Source organism: Piliocolobus tephrosceles, chromosome 8 (assembly GCF_002776525.5).
Source record: "Piliocolobus tephrosceles isolate RC106 chromosome 8, ASM277652v3, whole genome shotgun sequence".
In the NCBI taxonomy this organism is placed as follows: domain Eukaryota; kingdom Metazoa; phylum Chordata; class Mammalia; order Primates; family Cercopithecidae; genus Piliocolobus; species Piliocolobus tephrosceles.
This window is the reverse complement of record NC_045441.1, coordinates 9,657,513-9,670,888: the sequence shown is the minus strand read 5'-3', so window position 1 is coordinate 9,670,888 and position 13,376 is coordinate 9,657,513. Positions and strand designations below refer to the sequence as shown.

Sequence of the window (13,376 nt, the reverse complement as noted above, 5' to 3'; positions counted from 1 at the left end):
GTCCCGGGGGTCCCTGGGCCTCAGCCCCGACATGCTCGGTCCCAGACAGCGCGCAAGGCCACGGCGCACATCTGGGCGGTCCCGGGGCTCCTCACCCGCCGCCCCTCCCCCTTCTCCAAACTTTCTCCCAACTTCCCGACCTGCTCCACTCGGTGCCCCTCTCCGCTTCTCTCATGAATTATTCAGTAGCGTGAGCTCCAATCAGCGCTCCCCAGGCCCCTTCGCCGAGCCCCGGCGTTGGGGGAGCTGCCCCCGCCCCCCGCGCGCCCCTCCCTCCCGGGTCCGGCGCCGCCCGGCCCAGTCCCAGCGCTGCTCAGCCCCGGCCCGGCCCGGCCCGCCCGGCTCCGCGCCGCAGTCTCCCTCCCTCCCGCTCCGTCCCTGCTCGGGCTCCAACCATCCCCGCCCGCGAGGAGAGCACTCGGCCCGGCGGCGCGAGCAGAGCCACTCCAGGGAGGGGGGGAGACCGCGAGCGGCCGGCTCAGCCCCCGCCACCCGGGGCGGGACCCCGAGGCCCCGGAGGGACCCCGACTGCAGCCACGTCTTGCTGCGCGCCCGCCCGGCGCGGCCACTGCCAGCACGCTCCGAGCCCGCCGCCCGCGCGCGGCACAGACGCGGAGCCACACTTGGCGCCGCCGCCCGGTGCCCCGCACGCTCGCATGGGCCCGCGCTGAGGGCCCCGACGGAGAGTCCCGCGCGGAGAATCGACGTCCACCCGCCCAGGGAGAGTCAGACCTGGGGGGGCGAGGGCCCCCCAAACTCAGTTCGGATTCTACCCGAGTGAGGCGACGCCATGGAGCTCCGGGCGCTGCTCTGCTGGGCTTCTTTGGCCGCCGCTTTGGAAGGTGAGTTTCCTTTGGGGAGGCACCCCGTCACTCCTGGGACCTCCCCACCACATCTGGGCCTCGGAGTGGAGTGGCCGGCTTCTGTCTACCTTTACCCGGGCACTCCAATCCCAAACACTTAGGACCGATAGTGCTGGAACGGGAGGGGGGCGGGGAAGAGGCGCCCGGCGGGGAGTGGAGTTTTCTTTTGTTTGGGAAAGAGATGGAGTCTGGCTGCAACCCGGGACATTCCCCTGCCCGGGCTCCCCAAACTCTCACTGCTGACTCCATACGCCCCTGGCAGCCTTTCCTTTCCTCCCCACCCCACTCTTCAAAACTATCTGCAAAGTTTCTGTCCCAGTCCCACCTCCCGCCTTACATGAGGGAAGGTCTCTGGAGGAGCAACAGCAGACAAGGCAGAACTTTTCGTGCTAGGCCCTAAAACGACCCCCACCACCAATTCTTTAGCGATCACACCTTGATCCTCCAATTCCACACTCCTGCAACAGGATGGCCTCCTTTGCATTCACACATCAAACCCCCAAACCGCTCTCCGGCCCCCTGCCCCTGCCCCTGCCCCTGCCCCTGCCCCTGCTATAGAGTGGCTCCTTGGTTTCTACAGGCTGCACCCCACTCCTTTAAATGCGGTCTAGACCCGGGCGCCAGGTGAGTCCCGGGCTTCCCTTGAGACCTAGGACCTACACAGCCCCCAGGTAGAAACTGACCTACATGGTCCCCACATTGCCCTAACTTACCCAGCCTATCTCCCGCCTCCTGGTCTCTCCAAGTGTTTCTTTGGCCATGGATCGCTGTCCCTCCTGGTCCCCTAGAGGGGGAGCCAAGAGCCCTAGAAACCCTCCTTCTGTGTCCCTAATCTCCTTTCAGTGAGCTGCCAACACCCCCCTTTCTCTGTCTGCTATGAAAGTGGTCTATGGGGGGTAGGCTATGAGGGACTCCCGAAGGGAAGGATTCAGTGGAGTTAGAAAAACCCTCTCCCCCCGCCGGGCTGGGCAGGATTGCCCTGGGCTGGAGATCAAACGCTAGGTGTGGGGTTGGGAGTGGGGGGAGGTTTGCCCAGCTCAGAAAGGAGAAGGGGAAAAAAAACCGTGAACGAGGGGAAGAGGAAGGCCAAAGGGGTGGAAAAACCACGAGGACGAGGTGTGGTGAGAAGGAAAGACGCAGAGGAAATGGTGATTGTGACACCTATTACCTGAGTGTTTCCAAGCACTAGGCCGGTGCTGAGTGCCTTACAAATGTTAATTTCACCCATCCAGCAACGCTGAGGGTGGGTGCTATCATTGCCCCCATTTTTCAGATGAGGAGGCCGGGGCTTAGTTAAAGTTATGTAGTTTTATCTAAGGCCCTGTGCTCGGAGGAACGGCGAGAAGTGGAGGCCGAAAGCAAAGGAGAGATAGTGACTTGTCAGAAAGAGAAATTGAGGTGGACAGAGAGTGGAGGAGGAGAGAGGTGAGAGACACGCGAACTGACAGATGAAAGCGTGCTGCAGCCGAGCTGGGGTGCTGAAAGGGAGCGGGCTCTCTAGGCTGCAGACAGCCCGAGGCAGAGACAGTGTGTAAATTGGAGACAGGAAAACACTATCCCGGCTGGAACAATGGAGGGTGGAGACGGCAGCCTCTATCCACCCCCTTCCCAGAACCCGGGCATCCTGTCCCCAGCGAGCAGGACTGTCTCTTGCTACCCATGGGGACCCTGCACCTCTCACCTCAGGCTGGCTGGCTTCCCACCTGAACCCTGGCCAGAGGACATCATTTGGACCCCAGGAAGAGGCTGCCCCACCCACCGTCTTTCCCTTTTCTCCTGCAGCTCCCATGGAGTGGGAGCCAGGTGTTCTGGCTCTCCTCTCCGCCCTTCCGATCGCCCGCTGCCCCCCACATTGCTAGCCCCTGAGGGGATTCCCCTACCCTCCCTCCTCCAATCTCCACTGCCAGGGGCTGTGCAGTTTTTCCTAATCCCCCCTTCCTCCAGTGCCTGTCCCCTCCCCCAATGATTCGAGCCAAGCCAGGTGTGTTCACCCCTCCCATTCACACCGCCCCCCATAATCTCCTCCCCTCTGCCTTCCCGTAACCAAATCCAGATGTGAGGCCTCTGCGGGAGCCTGGGAACCCTAGCATCTGGGAACCCTAGCATCCTGGCCTCCAGCGCTTCCTGATCAGGGCACTTGTGAGGAGGGAGGTGCTGGGATGAGGGCCAGGGCTATGCCCCAGGCACAGAGCACTCCCTTCAAAGAGGAAAGGACGGGGTGTTAGGTCTGAAAGCAGGGAGGGGTCTTGGACAGGGAGTGAAGTTGTGGGGTAGAGAGACCGATTCTGGGACTTGGGAGGGGAAACATGGAGGCTAAGACAAGAGGTTCCTCTCCCATACCAGCAGCCTCTGCTCTTGGGGGTCAGGACCGGGGCACGGCTCTCATTTTAACCCTTTCTGAGCTGCCGCCCCTTCTCCCCGTTCATTTTGATCTCCCCCCCTCCTCCAGGAAGGCCTAGATCTGGGGTATCCCAAGGGAGCCCCATGCCTACCAGATGTTGGCGGTGGGGTTGGCACTTAGCAAAAGAGGCCAGAAATCGGAGGTGGGTGCAGAGGACAGGGCTTAGTCCCCTGTTGGCCCCCCAACTCCTCTAGTTCCCATGGATCTGGTCTTCCTGACCTCCATCCCCAACCCCAAGCAGCACTGACTCTGTCTGTCTGTCTCAGAGACCCTGCTGAACACAAAATTGGAAACTGCGGATCTGAAGTGGGTGACATTCCCTCAGGTGGACGGGCAGGTGAGAGCTGCACCCAGGAGCTGGAGCTCTGGAGGGAAACTGAGGGAGGAGGGAGGGCCTGTGCCACCTGCTTTCTGTGCACCACTCCTCACCGCTGTCCCCCTAGATGACAGCAGCCCCAGCAGTGTTGTCTGAGCCCTTCTCCTCGGAGGCGCCCTCCCTGCAGTACCAGCGGGCCCCCTTTCTCCGTCCCTCTCACTTTATAGGATTCACCCCATGCAGCCCTCTCCCTGGCAGCTCCCCAGCCCCCTAGCTGACCTCCTTCTCTGCACAGTGGGAGGAACTGAGCGGCCTGGATGAGGAACAGCACAGTGTGCGCACCTACGAGGTGTGTGACGTGCAGCGTGCCCCAGGCCAGGCCCACTGGCTTCGCACGGGCTGGGTCCCACGGCGTGGCGCCGTCCACGTTTACGCCACGCTGCGCTTCACCATGCTTGAGTGCCTGTCCCTGCCTCGGGCCGGGCGCTCCTGCAAGGAGACTTTCACCGTCTTCTACTATGAGAGCGATGCAGACACGGCCACGGCCCTCACACCAGCCTGGATGGAGAACCCCTACATCAAGGTACCTGGGTGCCACTGGGGCTTAGCCACAGCCAAGGTGGGATTCCAGCCAGCAAGCCTGTGGCCTGGAGGGCAGCCGATGTAGTTCTGAGGCCTCTGACTGGGGCGCTAGGGGCTGGAAGCTGGAAGCAGGAGGCTTAGGTCTGGGGAGGGAACAGGGTGATCTGGGCGGAGCAGCAGAATATATGGGGGCTGCCTGACCCAGTCCCCAGGGAGGCCCAGGGGTCAGGCTTCTCCTCCAGTCAACTCAACCACTCTACCCCACTACGCTCCAGCCACGCTAAGTTTCTCCCATTCCCTGACTGCACCTGGCTGGTTTCCAGCTTGTGACTTTGCAGCGGTGATGTCTCCACCTGGGGGCCTCTCTGCCTCTTACACCCCTACTTGTCTTCCAAGTTCCAGCTCCGAGATCGTGCCTGTGCTGCCTCGGCTGATTCTCTCCTCCCTACAATCCTGCATAACTCTGTCCACCTGCCTGTCTCAGCACTCATTTTACTTTATTTTTCTTTTATATCTATATTTTTAAAACGGGGTCTTCTATGTTACCCAGGCTGGTCTCTAACTCCTGGGCTCAAGAGATTCTCCCACGTCAGCCTCCTAAAGTGCTGGGATTACAGGCGTGAGGCACTGCACCCGGCCTCAGGGTACTTTATAACTTCCCTAAGATTCATTCATTGCTGTCTCCTTGACTCTGAGGTCAGGGCCTGGCATGGCGTCAGTGTCAGTAAACGTTTGTAGAATAAGTGAATAAAAAGGGCAGAGGTGCAGGCCAGAGGCTGGGCACATCACAGGAGCTTTGCAAGGATGAATGGACAGTGTGGGGGCCTGCAGAAAGTGTGCCCTGGGGAAGGTGGAGGGAAGGTTCTGGAACAGGAACCAAGGAGGCCCGGGGGGTGAGCTGGGAAGAGCATGACAGTCCACTGGGTCCTCAGGGAGTGGGGACAGCAGCGGTGTGCCTCCCCCGCCCCGGCAGGTGGACACAGTGGCCGCAGAGCATCTCACCCGGAAGCGCCCTGGGGCCGAGGCCACTGGGAAGGTGAACATCAAGACGCTGCGTCTGGGACCACTCAGCAAGGCCGGCTTCTACCTGGCCTTCCAGGACCAGGGTGCCTGCATGGCCCTGCTCTCCCTGCACCTCTTCTACAAGAAGTGCGCCCAGCTGACTGTGAACCTGACCCGCTTCCCGGAGACTGTGCCTCGGGAGCTAGTTGTGCCCGTGGCTGGCAGCTGCGTGGTGGATGCCGTTCCCGCCCCTGGCCCCAGCCCCAGCCTCTACTGCCGTGAGGATGGCCAGTGGGCTGAGCAGCCGGTGACCGGCTGCAGCTGTGCTCCGGGGTTCGAGGCAGCCGAGGGGAACACCAAGTGCCGAGGTGAGAGCTGGAGCTTCCCCTGCGACTGCTGCTCATCCGGGGGAGAGTCCTGAACTCCACTCGGGACCCACTTCTTAAGCTTCCATTTTATTTAGTTAGTTGTTGAAATGGAGGCTTGCTCTGTCTCCCAGGCTCGAGTGCAGTGGCGCAATCTCTGCTCACTGCAACCTTCGCCTTCCGGGTCCCAGTTCAAGCAGTTCTCCTTTCTCAGCCTCCCGAGTAGCTGGGACTACAGGCACACGCCACCATGCCCGGTAATTTTTGTATTTTTAGTAGAGACAGGATTTCACCATGTTGGCCAGACTGGTCTCAAACTCTTGACCTCGTGATCCGCCCACCTCAGCCTGCCAAAGTGTTGAGATTACAGGCGTGAGCCACTACACCCAGCCAACTTTCTGTTTCAAATGCTCTTCCCTCTCCTGAGCACTCAGTTATCAGAGGGTCTGTTTTCTGAGCCCTTTCTCATTTCCAGACTTCTCTTTAACCTTGGCCAACTTCCCTGCTTGCCGAACATGGGAGGCTGGGCTGGGCTGCAGGACTGTCCTGTGGGGTGGACCTTGTTGGTGTAGGGACAAAGCCTTTAAGGTCTCCACACTTGTTCATTGTGAGTCTCTAATTTACTGATACTGAATTCTCACTTAGCCTTCTCTCTAGAGCAGGGCTTCTTACCCTCTGGTTTTCTAGGGAATCTGTGAGCTTTGATGGACGAAAAAAATGATTGATTGATTGATTGATTTTGAGACGGAGTCTCACTCTGTCGCCCAGGCTGGAATGCAGTTGTACGATCTCTGCTCACTGCAAGCTCCACCTCCCGGGTTCACACCATTCTCCTGCATCAGCCTCCCTAGTAGGTGGGACTACAGGCGCCTGCCACCACGTCTGGCTAATTTTTTGTATTTTTTTTAGTAGAGACGGAGTTTTTCCATGTTAGCCAGGATGATCTCGATCTCCTGACCTCGTGATCCGCCCGCCTCGGCCTCCCAGAGTGCTGGGATTACAGGCGTGAGCCACCACGCCTGGCCAACTTTTTTTTTTTTTTGAGGTGGAGTCTCGCTCTGTCGCCCGGACTGGAGTGCAGTGGCCGGATCTCAGCTCACTGCAAGCTCTGCCTCCCGGGTTCACGCCGTTCTCCTGCCTCAGCCTCCGGAGTAGCTGGGACTACAGGCGCCTGCCACCTCGCCCGGCTAGCTTTTTGTATTTTTTAGTAGAGACGGGGTTTCACTGGGTTAGCCAGGATGGTCTTGATCTCCTGACCTCGTGATCTGCCCGTCTCAGCCTCCCAAAGTGCTGGAATTACAGGCTTGACCCACCGCGCCTGGTCCTGCTGCTATATCTTAATAAAGAAACACAAGTGTTGCTGTAGGCCAAAGTTTTTTCCTCATATTTCAGTCATTGCATTTCAGCTTAATTGGTTTCCTTGGTATTCATATGTATTTTGTGGTGTGCATTTAAAATCATAATTTAGAGTAGGGGTCTTTGTGTGGGCTTCACCAGACTGCCAAGATTAGGGTCAAAACAGGTTAGGATCTCTTCTCTGGAGAGAATCTCCTTTCTCCTCTAAGAGGAGAGGTTTTGAGATCTTTTGTCCATTTTCCCACCTTAGCACTTCATCACCCTTAAAAGCGCTGGAATTTTTTTCTTCTTTTGGAGATGGGATCTCAGTATGTTGCCCAGACTGGTCTTGAACCCCTTGGCTCAAGCGATCCTCTGGCCTCAGCCTCCCAAAGCGCTGGGATTCGAGACATGAGCCACCAGGCCCACCGTGCAGATGGATGTTTTCGTGCATGCTTTTGATGAATGCTTTCTCTCTCTGTCTCAGCCTGTGCCCAGGGCACCTTCAAGCCCCTGTCAGGAGAAGGGTCCTGCCAGCCATGCCCAGCCAACAGCCATTCTAACAGCATTGGATCAGCCATCTGCCAGTGCCGCATCGGGTACTTCCGGGCACGCACAGACCCCCGGGGTGCACCCTGCACCAGTAAGTGACCAGCACCCAGGTGCAAGTTCATTGGGGAGGGGTCACAGACCCCTGAGATGGACCCTGACATGGCCCCCATCCTCCCTGGGCTTCTTCCGTTTGTCCCTGGCATGCTGGTCCCTAGCCCAGAGGAACAGGTGGAGCCCGCTTTCTCAAAGGCAAGAGTCCAGCATGGCTGCTGGTCCCTCCACAGACCTTTCCCCACAGCCGCGGAGCAGGTCAGCCTCTGCCTGACTCCCTGGTCTCCTGCAGCCCCTCCCTCGGCTCCCCGGAGTGTGGTTTCCCGCCTGAACGGCTCCTCCCTGCACCTGGAATGGAGTGCCCCTCTGGAGTCCGGTGGCCGAGAGGACCTCACCTATGCCCTCCGCTGCCGGGAGTGCCGACCCGGAAGCTCCTGTGCGCCCTGCGGGGGAGACCTGACCTTTGACCCTGGCCCCCAGGACCTGGTGGAGCCCTGGGTGGTGGTTCGAGGGCTGCGTCCTGACTTCACCTATACCTTTGAGGTCACTGCGTTGAACGGAGTGTCCTCCTTAGCCACGGGGCCCGTCCCATTTGAGCCTGTCAATGTCACCACCGACCGAGAGGGTGAGACTTGGGGGCTGGGGCGGCTGGTGGTCCAGCGGGAGAGATGTCACTGACGGCCTGAAGGGGAGAGGCAGGGGCTGTGAAGGGTCCCCAGGAAGTGTGAGGGGCCGAGGCTTTGGGGGCAAGAGGCAGAAAAAGGGCAATGGCTGGGCTCAGTGGCTCACTCCTGTAATCCCAGCACTTTGGGAGTCTGAGACAGGCGGATCACTTGAGCCCTGGAGTTCAAGACCACCCTGGGTAACATAGGAAGATCTTGTCTCCACAAAACATAAAAATATTAGCCGGGTGAGGCGGTGCGTGCCTGTGGTCCCAGCTACTCAAGAGTCTGAGGCGAGAGGATCGCTTGAGCCCAGGAGTTGGAGGCTGCAGTGAGCTATGATCGCACCGCTGCACTCCAGCCTGGGCGACAGAGTGAGACCTTCTCTCAAAATAAACGAATAAGAAAGAGAGGAGGACATAAAGGTGGGCTGGAAAGTACAGTACAGGAAGGCTCCCAATGGGACTGGGGGCCGAGAGAATCAAGGAATTCTCGAAACAGCCAGGGAGAAACTGAGATAAGCGTAGCCAGCATAGGAAGTGTTGGAAAAGATAAGGGACACGGCCAGGCTGATCATAAGGTCAGGAGTTCAAGACTAGCCCGGCCAGCATGGTAAAACCCCGTCTCTACTAAAAATAAAAAATTAGTCAGGCATGGTGGTGGGCACCTGTAATCCACTTAGGAAGCTGAAGCAGAAGAATTGCTTGAACCCAGGAGGTGGAGGTTGCAGTAAGCCGAGACTGTGCCACTGCACTCCAGCCTGGGTGACAGAGCAAGACTCTGTCTCGAAAAAAAAATTTTTAAAGTTAAGGGACAGACCTACCATGCAGAAGGGTTCCCTGTGTCTCTGCCTCTCACAGTACCTCCCGCAGTGTCTGACATCCGGGTGACACGGTCTTCACCCAGCAGCTTGAGCCTGGCTTGGGCTGTTCCCCGGGCACCCAGTGGGGCTGTGCTGGACTACGAGGTCAAGTACCATGAGAAGGTGAGGCCATCCCCCGGCCCTGGGGTGGGTGGGCAATGGGTTGTGCTCTCCTGGCTGGGACACATGGGTTGTAGGCACCTGGCAGGTATTTGAATTTCAGCTCTGCCATGGATTCCCTGGGCAGCCTTGGGTGAGCCCCTTGGCCTGTCTGAGCCTCAGACTCTTCATCTATATAATAGTTACTGTAATAGTTACCAGCGGCTGGACACAGTGGCTCAGGTCAGGCGTGGTGGTTCACGCCTGTAATACCCTGCACTTTGGGAGCCAAGGTGAACAGATTGCTTGAACCTAGGAGTTTGAGACCAGGCTGGGCAACATGGTGAAACCTCATCTCTATGAAAAATTTAAAATGAAAAAAATTAGACTGGGCACAGTGGCTCATGCCTGTAATCCCAGCACATTGGGAGGCTGAGGCAGGTGGAACACCTGGGATGAAGACTTTGAGACCAGCCTGGCCAACATGGTGAAATCCCCATCTGTACTAAAAATACCAAAATTAGCTGGGCATGTTGGTGGGCCCCTGTAATCCCAGCTACTCAGGAGGCTGAGACAGGAGAATCACTTGAAGCCAAGAGGCGGATGTTATAGTGAGCTGAGATGGCGCCATTGCACTGCAGCCTGGGCAACAGAGTGAGACTCCACCTCAAAAAAAAAAGTTTGCCAGGCATGGTGGCGTGTGCCTGTGGTCCCAGCTACTCGGGAGGCTAAGGTAGGAGAATCACTTGAGCCCAAGTGATTCTCGACTTGAGATCGAGGCTGCAGTGAGTTGTGTTTGCGCCACTGCATTCCAGCTTGAGAGACAGAGTGAGACCTTGTCTTAAAAAAAGAAAAAAAAAAAAAAAAGGGCCGGGTGCGGTGGCTCAAGCCTGTAATCCTAGCACTTTGGGAGGCCGAAACAGGAGGATCACGAGGTCAGGAGATCAAGACCATCCTGGCTAACACGGTGAAACCCCGTCTCTACTAAAAAAATACAAAAAAACTAGCCGGGCGAGGTGGCGGGCGCCTGTAGTCCCAGCTACTCGAGAGGCTGAGGCAGGAGAATGGCAAAAACCCGGGAGGCGGAGCTTGCAATGAGCTGAGATCCGGCCACTGCACTCCAGCCTGGGCAACAGGGCGAGACTCCATCTCAGAAAAAAAAAAAATGGTATTATGAATACAGCACATGGCTTGCATACGTAAGTTCTCCCAAAGGCCCCACCAGCTGCGAGGCAGGCTAGTGATGGGAGTGGAGGGCCAGGGGAGGAGGCAGGAAGAGCAGCAGGAACTTAGGGCCCCGCCTGATGGCCACCCCCCTACTTCTCCTGGACAGGGCGCCGAGGGTCCCAGCAGTGTGCGGTTCCTGAAAACGTCAGAAAACCGGGCAGAGCTGCGGGGGCTGAAGCGGGGAGCCAGCTACCTGGTGCAAGTACGGGCGCGCTCTGAGGCCGGCTACGGACCCTTTGGCCAGGAACATCACAGCCAGACCCAACTGGATGGTGAGCCTGGGGAAGGGGTGAGGGTGGGGCTTGGAAAGACCCCCAAAGTTCCTGTGTTGACCCCAGGTCCCCAAAGTCCAATCTTTTTTTTTTTTTTTGAGATGGAGTCTTGCTGTGTCCCTCAGGCTGGAGTACAGTGGTGCCATCTGGGCTCACTGCAAACTCCACCTCTCGGGTTCAAGCAATTCTCCTGCCTCAGCCTCCCGAGTAGCTGAGATTACAGGCGCCTGCCACTGCGCCTGGCTAATTTTTTGTATTTTTAGTAGAGACGGGGTTTCACCATGTTGGCCAGGCTGGTCTCGAACTCCTGACTTTGTGATTTGCCCGCCTCAGCCTCCCAAAGAGCTGGGATTACAGGCGTGAGCCACCGCACCTGGCTAAAGTCCTATCTTCATGTCCTTCTTTCTGTGGATCACATGGCATGCCCTAGAGAGGAAAGAACGTAGGATGTCGAACCCAAAACCAACAGCTGAGTGTGAAGTCTGGCGTGGTTCACTCTGTACCCCCAGGCTGGAGTGCAGTGGCACAATCAAAGCTCACTGCATGGCCAGGCATGGTGGCTCACCCTGTAATCCCAGCACTATGGGAGGCCGAAGCAGGAGGATCACTTGAGGTCAGGAGTTCAAGACCAGTCTGGCCAACATGGTGAAACCCCATCTCTACTAAAAATACAAAAGTTAGCTGAGCATGGTGGTGCATGCCTATAATCCCAGCTACTCGGGAGGCCGAGGCAGGAGAATTGTTTGAACCTGGGAGGCGGAGGTTGCAGTGAGCTGAGATTGTGTCACTGCACTCCAGTCTGGGCAACAGAGCAAGACTGTCTCAAAAAAAAAAAAAGAGGCTCAGCACAGGCTTGACGTTTAGCAACAACCTGACCCCGAGCTCTCCATTCCCCATCCAATAAATTGGAAATATCATGAAGCTTCCTGCAGGGCTTTGAGGATTGGAGGTAACAGGTTATTTTTAATATGCTAGGCCAGTGGCTTTGTTTTTTCTTTAACTTTTTTTTTTGAGACATAGTCTTGCTCTATCGTGATCTTGGCTCACTGCAGGCTCTGCCTCCTGTTCTAAATCTGACCTCGTGGTCCGCCTGCCTCCGCCTCCCAGAGTGCTGGGACTACAGGCGTGAGCCACCACGTCCGGCCTAACTTTTTTTTTTTCTTTTTTTTGAGACGGAGTCTCGCTCTGTCGCCCAGGCTGGAGTGCAGTGGCCTGATCTCAGCTCACTGCAAGCTCTGCCTCCCGGGTTCACGCCATTCTCCTGCCTCAGCCTCCCGAGTAGCTGGGACTACAGGCGCCCGCCAACACGCCCGGCTAATTTTTTGTATTTTAGTAGAGACGGGGTTTCACCGTGTTAGCCAGGATGGTCTCGATCTCCTGACCTCGTGATCCGCCCGTCTCGGCCTCCCAAAGTGCTGGGATTACAGGCTTGAGCCACTGCGCCCGGCCCTTTTTTTTTCTTTTTAAGAGACAGGATCTTGCTTTATCACCCAGGCTGGAGTGCAGTGGCACCATCTAGCTCACTGCAGCCTGCAACTCCCGAGCTCAACCAGTCCTCCCACTTTAGCCTCCCAAGTAGCTGGGACTACAGGCGTGTGCCACCGTGCTCAATTAATTTTTTTTTTTTATTTTTTATTGAGACAGTTTCCCTATGTTGCCCAGGCTAGTCTCAAATTCCTGGCCTCAAGCAATCCGCCCGCATCGGCCTCCCAAAGTGCTGGGATTGCAGGTGTGAGCTGCCACACCCGGCCTTGGACCAGTGGCTTTCTAAACCTTGTAATTTTCAGTAATAGCTTTACTGAAATACAGTTCCCCTGCCATACAATTTGCCTGTTCAAAGTGTACAATCGATACATTCACAGAATTGTGCAGTCACCACCACAAGTAATTTTGGGACATTTTTCAGCACCCTCAAAGAAGACCCTATAGCCCTTAGCCATCACCCTCCACCCAGATCTTTCTGTTGCCTTAACCCCTGGCAAGCACTAATCCACTTTCTGTCTTGAAATCCTCCACTGTGGTCTTCTCTGACTGTTCACCGAGCAGAATGTTTTCAAGATTTATGCATGTTGTAGTATGTATCCGTGGGTTTTTTTGGTTGTGTTTTGCTTTTTGTTACTTTGTTTCGGAAACAGGGTCTCATTCTGTCACCCAGGCCAGAGTGCAGTGGTTCAGTTACAGCTCACTGCAGCCTCAACCTCCCAGGCTCAAGTGATCCTCCTATCTCAGCCTCCCAAGTTGCTGGAACTGCAGGCATAAGCCACCATGCCCAGCTAATTTTTTTTGGTATTTTTTGTAAAGATAGATTTCACAATGTTACCCAGGCTGGTTTCGAACTCCTGAGCTCAGGCAATCCGCCCACCTCAGCCTCCCAAAGTGCTGTGATTACAGGCATGAGCCACCGGACCTGATCTGTTTTTTGTTTTTGTTTTTGACACATGGTTTTGCTCTGTCACCGACACTGAAATGTAACAGTATGATCATAGTGCATTGCAGCCTCAAACTCCTGAGCTCAAGGGATCCTCCCACCTCGGCCTCCTGAGTAGCTGAGACATGCCTGGCTAATTATTATTATTTTTTGGTAGAGATGGGGTCTTGCTGTGTTTCCCAGGCTGGTCTTGAACACCTGGCCTCAAACAATCCTCCCACCTCAGCATCTCAAAGTACTGGGATTACAGGCATGAGCCACTGCTCCTGGCCAATATTTCATTTCTTTATATGGAGACGTAATAATCAGTTGTATGGAAATAGCCAATTTTGTTTATTATTTTATCTTTTGGTGAACAT

The 13,376-nt window shown here is 56.4% G+C and overlaps 1 protein-coding gene across 2 annotated transcripts in view; it reads left to right on the top strand.

Annotated features, from left to right (window-relative positions):
* The first annotated feature begins 299 nt into the window (after nt 1-299).
* The window catches only part of EPHB4 (EPH receptor B4), a 32,479-nt gene continuing 19,402 nt past the window's right edge, over nt 300-13,376 (top strand). The window contains exons 1-8 of one of the 2 annotated variants that reach the window (XM_026456639.2): nt 300-842; nt 3,531-3,601; nt 3,876-4,163; nt 5,136-5,532; nt 7,352-7,507; nt 7,760-8,092; nt 8,990-9,114; nt 10,424-10,589. In XM_026456639.2, coding sequence (XP_026312424.1) covers nt 791-842; nt 3,531-3,601; nt 3,876-4,163; nt 5,136-5,532; nt 7,352-7,507; nt 7,760-8,092; nt 8,990-9,114; nt 10,424-10,589 — 1,588 coding nt within the window. In that variant the 5' untranslated portion in view covers nt 300-790. The remainder of the gene's footprint in view (nt 843-3,530; nt 3,602-3,875; nt 4,164-5,135; nt 5,533-7,351; nt 7,508-7,759; nt 8,093-8,989; nt 9,115-10,423; nt 10,590-13,376) is intronic. The other variant, XM_026456640.1, reaches the window with a different exon arrangement.